The following is a 12151-nucleotide window of genomic DNA, read 5'->3' on the forward strand; positions in this document are numbered from 1 at the left end:
GACCAACAACTAACGCGTCCACTATTTCAACCCCCAACCATCAACCCAACAACACACAATCACCAACTCCTCGGTCATCAACCATATGAGATCATCAACCTCACCTCCAAACCAGTCTTCCCATAATCCCAAAGTCCTACATTACACATCATCCCCACCTCCAAACCAATCTACCCACAATCCCACAGTCCTACATTCCACCAATCAATTATTTAAGACCCACATCACCTAGATCCCTAGCCCAACGTTCAAGCCGATTCAGCATTGATAAATCAATATGAAGTCATAATAATGATAATAATGATAATTTTTGTGCCTAAAATGCAATGCTGTTCTCTGGCATTACATTATTACCCAGGCGGAATTGTACTTTCAAAGCTGATACTAATTGCTAAGCTTGAGGGTATATGTCCGTACATCGTCTTCTCAGGTATCCTAGAATTCAATGTGATGCTGTTCTCTGGCATCACAATATTACCTTGACGGAACTGTACTTTCAAAGCTGATACTAATTGCTAAGCTCAGCCATATAGGTCCATACATTGGCTTCTCAGGTACCCATTTTAAACAGCTGGGTGGAGTGAGTGCAATGTGGAGAAGTGCCTTGACATGAAGACAACACAGTATGAGACCCAGGTCACAAATGTTTGTTTCAAATGATCTCAATTTGGTTTGGACAAATGTCTCCAGCAGGAGTTATCTTCACATACACCCACCTTGTAGAGAGTCCGCAGATGGCTCCAACTGCTATGACATACTTGGCCACCCCCCAGCCAAGCCGGTCAAACACAATGGGGAGAGGAGCATTGGGGTCAAGAAGGTAGTACGGGCACAGAAGGGTGAGAACTGTGGAAAGGCCACAGTATGCCAGGGTGATGCCAATGAGGGACACCACGATGCTCATGGGGATCGCACGCTGGGGATTCTTGGCCTCTTCACCTGTCCAGATATAAAATTTATACTCGTTGCACGTACATGAATGGTAGAAAGTATATTTGTAAGTAATATGTTTGCTCTTGCTATAAGAATGAGTGATCTGAATTTTGAGAAGGTGTTGGGTCCAAATTCCAGCTCGGAATCTGAATACTGTATCTCTAAATACGTTGGTGACTGATATGGCAGGAACACCTTTATAACCTTTACCATTTCATATGAGGCCTGTGAAGATCTGGTTTAGAACTGTTCATGTTCTTACCAGATCATCTGGTCCAAACTCGATTATTTACTGACAAATTGCGGAACAAAACTAAACAAACTCGCTCATCATTACTGGATTATACAAAAATCGGTTACTCAAACTGAATGCAATGTACCAAGTGTATATGTCAAATGTAAAATAAAATAACTGTGATCATGTCATTTATACTTGCCTTAAGGAATCAGTCATGATTTTACATTTCAATGTGATACAAAAGTGAATGAGTGAATTTTAACCCACATTCAGGAATATTCAAATAAAACCACATTAAGGAACACCTAAATATTGCTAAAAGCAGCATAAAACTCAACTCACTCACCCACCCTGTTGGCAACAATCACAAACAAGATGCCAAACGCTGATGAAGTATTTACACATGAAAAGTCAACATCCTACCTGTAGTGGCAATGCAGTCAAAGCCGACAAAGGCGTAGAAGCAGGTGGCTGCCCCGGACATCATCCCCGAAAACCCAAAGGGCATAAACCCTCCAGATCCTTCACCAGTTGGAACCTGCAAAAATTTTACTAGGCTACTTCAAGCAATGTTCCAGTAATATAATTACAAGAGATGCCAGGAACTTCTCACCTTATACTTATGTGGCATTTAAACCATAACCTTCAACATGACAATATAAGTTGTTCACTATTTGCGAGGGGGCCATGGACTCATGTACCCTCGAGGTGTGTTTACATAAACAGACCCCGAGGGACCAGTGAACAGCGTATTTATCTTACCGAACACCTGAATTTTAATTTTGAACTGCTTGAAGTACTTCTGTTAAATATGAGGCGATTCGCCATTTTGCAGACGACACAATGTAAACAGATTTAGAGTGATCTCCCTTCCATTGATTTTCAATCGCAAAACATCATTAATTTCCATGCTTGATGCGTGATTCAATGTTATTTGAGGCCAAGAAGTACTACCATGAAGCACCAGAAGAGTTCGGAATTCCCAGCCGTGTACATTGAAAATAATACATCGCCTGTAAGCGGGGTACATTGAAAATAATAGAATAGCGCTTAACCAATCAGAAGGTGACATTCATGTGTGAGGTAAGATAAATGTAAGTTGACCACTGGGCATGAGGGGGACATAGGTTGGTGTACTGTTACGAGTGTGTATTTTCTGTAATTTGTATTGTTATTGAGTAAGTAATAGTTATTACTGGGTCACAATATTTAGAGTTTTGAGTGATAGTGTGTGGGTCACATTTCGTATCACTGTAATAGTGTTTTAGCAGCACGCCTTTTAGGTAGCGCTTTAGAGTTGACTCCCTTTGGTTTTTGTTTTGACTGTTGGTAAACATGAGGCTGATTGTGAAGGTTCCATACTTTGCTGGAATGCTCAAGAATCAGTGACTTTATATATAAAGGCTGGTTGTTGTGTTGATCACACACATGCATGGACTTACACTCGGAGTAATACTGGAGTTGTGTCATCATTCGACCTACCTACGTCTGTCTGCTGTTTTGTCAACGCTTGACCTACATTCAAGAAAGCTTACTGTGAAAGATGAAGTAGAACTGTTTCTCACTGAAAACTAAGACTTTGGTGGGTTGATATTATACTTGTGCCCCATTACTTTAGATTTGACTCAGTTGCACTGTACTAGAAACCTCTTTTGTGAATCATTGTATCAAGCTATTTGTCTGCTCAATGCATAATATTGAATATTTTAGACTTGTCTGTGTTATATTTTTGCTGGTTCACAGGGTATTTCTTATACCATTTGTCATGGCAAATTATTAACCATAACTGAGTACCCTCAATGTTTGTTTATGTTACATAAACAAACATCGAGGGTACATCAACCCATGGTCCTCGAGGGACCAATGAACAATGTATTTATCTTACCAAACGTCTAAGTCTTAATTTTGAATTGTTTGAATCATGGGTACAAAACTTTTTGCAGTCATCACTAGATTTGGCTGAAAAGAGAAACAGACTTTTCCTTCCATCGATTTGCATTCGGAAAACATTTATAATTTCAGTACATCAAAGGTTATTCAATGTTACTTGAGATAAAGAATAACCAGAAGTACCACATGAGTCTCCAATGGGGTACATAGAAATGTTACTCGCTAGTAAGAGGGGTACCTTGAAAATAATAAGAAAAGCACACAGCCAATCAGAAAGTGACATTTATGTGTGAGGTAAGATAAATACTATTGTGCATTTGGTCAGCTCACCACTGCTAACAGCGACTATGGAATGAATAAGTTGAAGAAGGACTAGAGTATGTAGATGTTCAGACCCAGATCTTTGGAGTGACTAGCAAATTCTTTAAACATTGGGCTACTCTGCTAATTCTGCTCATGAAGACTTTAATTTTACTGTTATAAACAACTTGAAGTCCAACTTAAGACACAGTTGCGACAGGTGACGGAAGTGAATGAGTCTGGCTTTACACAAAACTCAGCAACATTCAAGTTATATTGAGGTGGTCTGCAAATAATCAAGTCTGGACCTGACAATCCAAAGATTAATGGCATGAGCCTTGGTTTACACAGCTGAGATACAATGACATGTGTCAACCAAGCCAACAAGACAGCACATCCAATCCTGATAGTTGCCTCTTACAAAAACATGGGTTAATAAATTAATTCTATCACAGATCTCACGGGTTACAGGTGACAGACAGGTAGCAACAGCAGACTGTTACCTTTGATTCAGATAAAGGTGATATACAGGTAGGACAGGTGAGAGACAGGTTGTGAGAGAGTGAGATTTTGTGCCAGTTTTAGCAATATTATGGAATATTACGGTGAGGGACACTAGATATGGTCTTCACACACTGTAGTATTTGTACCCATGTGAGGAATTGAACACTGATTTACATTGTGAGAAGGGGGTGCATAACCACCCCACCAAGACAGGACTGGTAGAGTGTTAGTTCTGATTCACATACACCTGAGACAGAGGTGGTACAGGTGAGAGACATATCCTAGCAGCGGAGTGTTAGCTCTGATTCACATCCACTTGAGACAGGTGGTAAAGGTGAGAGACATATCCTAGCAGCGGAGTGTTAGCTCTGATTCACATACACCTGAGACAGAGGTGGTACAGGTGAGAGACATATCCTAGCAGCGGAGTGTTAGCTCTGATTCACACCCACTTGAGACAGGTGGTAAAGGTGAGAGACATGTACTAGTAGCAGAGTGTTATCTCTGATTCACATACACCTGAGCCACAGGTGGTAGACATATGAGTGACATGTACTAGCAGAGTATTACCTCTGATTCACAGGTGGTAAAGTCAAGAGACAGGTTGGAGTCAGATTGTATTACCTCTGATTTGGGGATGGACCAGTTGCTACCGTCAATCTTGAACAGCCCACACACAATGACATACGTGACAACTAGCAGGTTCACAACAGTGAAGATGTTGTTGAACATTGTCGACTCCTTCACACCAATAGCAAGTAAAACTGAAACGTGCAAGAAACTACATTAATAACAGACACCCTGTGACATAGAGATTAACTCAACTCTTACCTCTTACTAGTGATGGGCAATAATACCTGTTTAACAGTATTTGGCAATAACTTCACAATGTGAAATATAATGTGGTACACATTTGGGTTCACTCGATACAGTCGGCAATTTTTGTGATTTAGTCAATACTACTACTAATATTTGCATTGGCTCTTTATCAGTATGCACTAATAGTTTTCAGAATGTTTATTGGTCATATGATATCATTTGCGTGACTGTTATTAATCCATATGGATAAAAAAAATATATTGGTACTGGCACTCATAAGAATAAACAAACCAAGTTGAGGACGCCTCTGCAGAAGCTTTTTCTCAAGTTCCAAACTTTAAAGCAAAGTTTTCAAGTTGGAAATATTTTTAGTTGATCTCTTGTATAAGTGATCTCTCACTCTCAAGGGACGTAACCCTGCACAGTTGTGGTGCTACAACCACTAACATAGCCACTGAGTGTCTTACCTGTCAGCACCAACGTAATGCTGAAAGCAAAGAAATCAGGGTATTTCGACAATCCTGTGACATCCATTGCCATGTGTTCCTTGAAGAAATCCTGTATCTTGTTGTCAATGAGGGAGTCGAAATAGGAGCTCCATGCTCGTGCCACACTTGCTGTGCCTGGAGTTCAGAAAACATTAAGAAAACATGTACAAACATTTAATTGACTAGTCTAACATCAGGACTTGTAGAAAGTACTCGCCTCTAATGGGAGTAAAGGAAATATGTTTGTATCCATTCTCTGGCAATGTAGAACCATGCAGCTTTCATCTCGTAGTGCTTGCTGTAGCAATCAGGCCTTTGCAACCAAAGAAAACTTTCTCACTGCAGAAATACACAGAAAAGCCCACATACATTGATTAAACAGTACCATAACACATAACACCTTGCTACTGAAACAGTAAACACAGCAACTTTAAATTGCTAAAACCTGGAGCAAAAAACGCAACTGAAACTTCGATTTTGTGCAAACACTCATAAAAGAGGAAGTTTCAGCCGCATGCAGTCTAAGTAAACTTAGTCTCAGTACTTTTCATTACACTCCATTACTACTGAGTCTAACAAAACTTTATGGGAGGTCGCATCAGGTAACCTTTGAGATTGACCAATCAGAACACAGCTTACCGAATCGTGAAAGTGGACATTCGCACATACCTTTTGAACTTTTTATCTCAAGAAGGTTCATACCTGAACAATCCCGAATGCTATTTTTAGCTTACGCTCGCTTCAAGGCGATGCACACGGCTTACATACAACCATGACAACGGTGAGTAAACAGTCACTGAAAATGGTGTTTTTGGCAATATTCAAGGATGTCATCTTGCGGAAATATTAACTAATGGTAACACAGAAACCCCAAAGCGCATGTACTGCAGGTCAGATAATTGTGTTATATGCGGATTTTTGTTCGTGGAGAGATCTGTGTCAGTGACCTGAATAATTTGAAAGTACCTCCGATGCCAAAATAGTAGCCATTGTCTGATTGGTTAAATCTATTTAACCGTCTCCCGTTTGATTGGACAGTCATTGGTTGCTCAAAGGTTACCTGATGCGACCTCCTACTAGGTTTTGTTAGACACAGTGGTGGAGTGTAACAAATTACACCGAGACTAAGTTTACTTAGACTGAGCCGCATGTTGACATTTTCCAGTATGAACAAAAGCTACATTCCTTTTAAAAGGATTTCTGTTGTGTTATTTGGCAGTTATAATCATGATTGTGTGCACACTTGTTTACCGTGGTAGTTGTTTCCATTTGTATGAAATGATTGACAGTAATTATTTCGACATATTCAATACATTTTCTATGTGAGGCGACACAAGGTTGCTCAGAAATTTGACAGAAGTACACATCGTAATACACTTGCGCAGTAGGGGTGAAAATTTGAGGATGTAAAAATGTTGCAGTTTCAAAGTTGCATTTCAACTGCATGTTGCATTTCAATGATTAATGTCGGCTTATCTGTACAGTGGGTAAGCTTTCTTTGGTAGGTCTGACAATGTGTTTGTGCGATGTCCAGATCATTTCACACACAGTGCCCTCTGAATAAAAGACCTCTGAATAAACTCAATGAACTAGATTAAGACCATTATAGTTTAGTTATGCTAAAAACACTTTTATCATATAGAGGAATATAAGATTTAATATACTTCAGAATTGATTTGTTTAAATTGTGTAACTGGTGTTTCAAGATGGCTCAACATAGTGGCTCAAGTCTTAGACATGCTCATGTGCGAAGCCTGATCTGATCCCAGCAGTTTCTTTGTCTTGATTGTTGCTTAACACCACACTCAGCAATATTCCATCTATATGGCAGTGGTCTGTAAATAATCACTCCGCACCACACCCTGGTATGTTGGATATCTCATTATGTTCAGATAGTAGTATATTTTATATTCATGTGTTCATATATTTGTAACAATCATTATGGTCAAAGACTTTTGTTTCAAGAAAATAAAAACAAAATTTAAAAAAAAACAAAGTTGATCAAGAAAGTAGAAAATCAGATCTGGTCCAGACAATCCAGTGATCAACATCATGAGCATCAATCGACACTATTATGAAACAATGACATGTGTCAACCGAGTCAGCAAGCTCAATTACCCGATCTTGTTATCTGTCTATTAAATAAACATGGGATGCTGAAAAACTCACTCACTCACCTATCACATATTCCAGGATAAGATTCCAGCCAATCACGAAGGCAATCAGCTCACCAACGGTGACATAGCTATACACATAGGCTGATCCTGCCTTCGGCACCCGCGCAGCAAACTCCGCATAACATATCCCTTCAGACAAATTAAAAAAATGATGGCGATTAGTTTTCCCCATGACACTGAGCTGATAATGAACCAAGCGTATAATTAGTATATATCACTCAACTAACTATCCCTGTCAAATGTTGAGTAGTACAGTGGAAGCTGTTTAATCCGGCACTCATTGGGACTGAAAATAATCCGTTTTAGACAATGTGCCAGATTGCAGAGCTGATGATAAATGTACAAGCCACTGAAGGGACTTAATTTAATTTTTTGTCAGTGTTGGCAACTTGCCGGATTAGACAGATGCCGCTTTGGACAGCTTCTATTGTATACTTAAGCTGAAGATTAACACTGCACATCATCTACATCATGTGTACTTATTGACCTTTGTTGGTCAAAAATGAAGAACAAGTGATCAAGAAGGTTGATTTGATTGTCAGTGTGACAAATGTCTGATAACAACAAAGGTTGATCTTATCATAGTGCATACTGTAAAACTATGTTTATAATGCACATAAGGGACCTAGCCTCCCATACAGAACCTGAAACAAACATATCCAAGTAAATCCAGGCAAGTCTAGACTATGTGGCAAGTCAATATTACGTGGCAAGTCTAGACTATGTGGCAGGTCTAGACTATGTGGCAAGTCTAGACTAAGTGGCAAGTCTATATTATGTGGCAAGACTATATTACGTGGCAAGACTAGACTATGTGGCAAGTCTATATTATGTGGCAAGTCTAGACTGTGTGGCAAGTCTATATTACGTGGCAAGACTAGACTATGTGGCAAGTCTAGACTATGTGGCAAGTCTGTATTACATGGCAAGTCTATATTACGTGGCAAGTCTATATTACGTAGTAAGTCTAGACTATGCGGCAAGTCTAGACTATGTGGCAAGTCTATATTACATGGCAAGTCTATATTATATGGCAAGTCTATATTACGTAGTAAGTCTCGACTCTGTGGCAAGTCTAGACTAAGTGGCAAGTCTATATTACGTGGCAAGTCTATATTATGTGGCAAATCTACATTACGTAGTAAGTCTAGACTATGTGGCAATTCTATTTTACATGGAGAGTCAAGACTATGTGGCAAAACTATATTATGTGGCAAGTCTAGACTATATGTGGCAAGTCTATATTACATGGCAAGTACAAATTTCCACTGCAAGTTTCAGGAAAATGAAGAAAGTCTCAGGGTTCTTTTTCATTATATTTTATTTTTTCCATTATGATTGTGTTTTTTTTTCTTTTAGACATGTTCATTTCAGAAACTGCTTTTTAGTCTAAAGGGGACCATCCCATTATTTTATTATAGCTAATATTCTAATTACACAATGCCATTTAGAAAGTGGTCAAATGTAACATAAGACATATTTTGGATTACACTTTCTCAGTTAACTACAGATTCTAGTACCCATCTCGGTTTCGACCCATACCCAAGGTCAGCCACCTAACCCCTCCAGCAACTGACTTCCATTTCCATTTTATTATGAAAGCGTATTCCCAAATATTACATATGTTACATTTGACCACTTTCTAAATGGCATTGTGTTATCAATAGCTTCCATGGGAGCCGTGCCAATATACACTAATCAGAGGAATCCACAGTTTAGACTACCAGTTGTCTGACTTTCTTTTTTTGTGTAAGTCACAGTGGTTGAGCGGGTTAGGTAGCCTACTTTGTGTGCTGGGGATTAGGTGCCTGACTCTGAGGGTTTGAATCCTGGATGGTACTCAACCAAAAGAATTTTCCACAATTGTATTTCCAAATATGACATATGTTATATAGCCATTGTTCATTATTCACACTTTGACTATGTAACAAATTACTGGAGTCTGGTATACCAAAATAGTTGGTTTTTGTTTGTTGAATACATCAGTTTGTTATTAGCATGTTTAGCATAAACAAAATTGGCTCATAAATGTCTCATGTCTAAAACAATTTAATTTGTGATGCAAAATAAAATGATAAATCCACTATATTGCTTTTACCTGATGAAGTGTAAAATGTCCATATTCACTGTTCTATCAGTCATGAAATTAGTCATAAATGTTTTTGTATCCACAACCATAAATTGATATTAAATGAAGAGAAAAACATTTTCAAATGATTTCACATTAACAAACCAATACATTCAAATTGGTATATTTGTAATATTTATCTATGCCATGTGATACATTTGGAAAAGCTTCCTGTTCAATCATGGTTTGTGAATTTGAAGCACTCACCTGCGAAGACTGATGCAACAGCTGCTATGAGAAATGACAGGACAACAGAAGGTCCTGCAGTCTGCCGGGCTACCTGGCCAGCAACAACATAGATACCGGCTCCAAGAGTACTCCCAATACCTGTAAAGAGTGAGTGAGTGAGTGAGTGAGTGAGTGAGTGAGTGAGTGAGTGAGTGAGTGAGTGAGTGAGTGAGTGAGTGAGTGAGTGAGTGAGTGAGTGAGTGAGTGAGTGAGTGAGTGAGTGAGTGAGTGAGTGAGTGAGTGAGTGAGTGAGTGAGTGAGTGAGTGAGTGAGTGAGTGAGTGAGTGAGTGAGTGAGTGAGTGAGTGAGTGAGTGAGTGAGTGAGTGAGTGAGTGAGTGAGTGAGTGAGTGAGTGAGTGAGTGAGTGAGTGAGTGAGTGAGTGAGTGAGTGAGTGAGTGAGTGAGTGAGTGAGTGAGTGAGTGAGTTTTCACACGCTTTTCTAGAGAAGGTAAGCACCATTTGTTTTCCCCTGTGTACTGTCCAGGACCCTGATTTAAAAGGAGCTCTCTTAGTGCAATGAAAGTGTTAGTGCAATGAAAGTTAATGTTTATGTATGGCACTAGTACATATCCTAGCGGTGAAAGAGCTTCGAAAATCTAGACCCAGAACTTTCTGTTGGAAACAGTACATTGAGATCAGTCAAACCAACTTTGGCCACGAAATTAAAACATGATAAAAACTACACAAGAGGGTTATTACATATCTTAACAGATAAAAACACACTTTGAAAATGGATATTAGAAATTTTGTATCAATGGATACCTAAATCAGATAACAATGTTATGTGAATATCTAGGTAATCTATACAAGCACAAAAATAACTGTACAGTATGAAGTCTCTTTTCATATGGGCTTGAGCTCAAAAACACATTCATTTACCATATTACGCAATTAGTAGGGGTTCTCCATCTGCTAGTCAGTCAGATGGACCAAAGCCACAGCTACAGGGAACCTGACTTTGTAAGTGGGTATGGTTTTACACTGCTTTTAGAAATATCCAGCAGTAAGATGGCACAGGACCCCAGAAATCGGCATCACATATTGTACCCATGTGGGGAACTCGGACCTTCAGTATGATGAGCAAACGCTTTAACCACTACACTACCTCGCTGCCTCTCATTTCATAGTGATTATAGTCCATCTGTGTCAAAGTGGATCAATGAATTGCAATCTAACTTGAAAACTAATAAACAACATACTCAATGAAACAATGACCACACTCAAAACATAAGCTTTTTTAAGTTTTCTGCAGAACTTTTGTCCTAAAAATAAACAAATTTAACAATCTATCACAGCTAGCTATCTCTTTCACTGTAGTCTCTCCTCGTAGCAAACAGTGAACTATGTCAACGATTTAATGATAACAGACAATGATTGATATGCAACTGAAAACCGGTACTTCATATATCATATCATATCATATCATAAACCTAAGACCTACGCTCTAACATGTTAGGTCAGTAGAGGAGAGTTAAATTTAAATATTTCTCAGTAAGACCTGCTTGTATTGTACACCATAACTACGACGCCACTAGAAGGAGTAAACCAAATAGAATTGGCTTACTCACTTAAACTTTATGATTTTAGTGAAAATAGGCAAATGCACGACAAACAGTAAATCTGGTTTACTTACCTAGACCAATCAGATCACAGGTTGTAAGGACTCTGGCCAATGAGGTTTCTTCGCTAGGGTTGACTCTTTTCTTTCTGGAGAGTTTGCTTATAAAGCTCTCTATTCTAGACATCCCCGACATGTTGTCTGGAGGTGGGTCTTGGGCTGAAATACAATCATAATATCACATTTAGGTGCATCTTTCATTAAACTTCACGTGCCTCCAGTCAATTCTGTTATGATAAGGGTCTCGTGTCCCAATGAGGTTTCTGGTGAACCCCCTATTCTAACTGGTCTGCTTTTAGGGAATTAGCTCAGCAAAAAGTCTGAAGTCACAAAAAGCTATTTACAATTGTATTAATAAGAGACAGAATAGCAAGGTTCACAGGCCACAGAGAGTTGGTACAACCATCTGGGTCGAGGACTAGAGCTGACCTTTGTTGGTAGTCTAAACCCTATTTATCTAAACTTGAAAGAATAAAACCATTGTGATTTGTTGGATAAAACAGAATGGGAGTATGTACTCAACCATAACAACAGTAATGACCAGACAGTGGGGAGTGCTTAATCTTTCTAATTGGCATTAATCTAGAGGGGAAACCTGCTTAATCCTGCTAAATGGCACTAATCTTGTTACCGGATGCTTGGGTACTAACAATAGGATATACAGTCTTTTCACATATGCCCTACCTCTACTGATTACAATAGAGGCACTTCCGCTGGACCATGGCATAGTGTCACCCTAATTTGAAGTGTTTGCACAATGTCATACTAATAAAGGTGATGACATGTTTACTTCAAAGCAGTTTTTTTAACCATCTAGATTCAGCTTT

General features: G+C 39.0%; 1 protein-coding gene across 4 annotated transcripts in view; it reads right to left on the bottom strand.

The window, feature by feature from the left end:
• LOC137268507 (high affinity cationic amino acid transporter 1-like) overlaps positions 1-12151 on the bottom strand; it is a 43979-nt gene that overhangs the window by 24644 nt on the left and 7184 nt on the right. For all 4 annotated transcript variants that reach the window (XM_067803071.1, XM_067803072.1, XM_067803073.1 and 1 more), the window contains exons 2-8: positions 11340-11483; positions 9685-9804; positions 7350-7478; positions 5152-5307; positions 4490-4629; positions 1595-1709; positions 717-939 (exon numbers count right to left, since the gene is read on the bottom strand). In XM_067803071.1, the coding sequence (XP_067659172.1) occupies positions 717-939; positions 1595-1709; positions 4490-4629; positions 5152-5307; positions 7350-7478; positions 9685-9804; positions 11340-11460 (1004 nt within the window). In that variant the 5' untranslated portion in view covers positions 11461-11483. The remainder of the gene's footprint in view (positions 1-716; positions 940-1594; positions 1710-4489; positions 4630-5151; positions 5308-7349; positions 7479-9684; positions 9805-11339; positions 11484-12151) is intronic.

The sequence above is a fragment of the Haliotis asinina genome, chromosome 16 (assembly GCF_037392515.1).
Source record: "Haliotis asinina isolate JCU_RB_2024 chromosome 16, JCU_Hal_asi_v2, whole genome shotgun sequence".
Taxonomy (NCBI): domain Eukaryota; kingdom Metazoa; phylum Mollusca; class Gastropoda; order Lepetellida; family Haliotidae; genus Haliotis; species Haliotis asinina.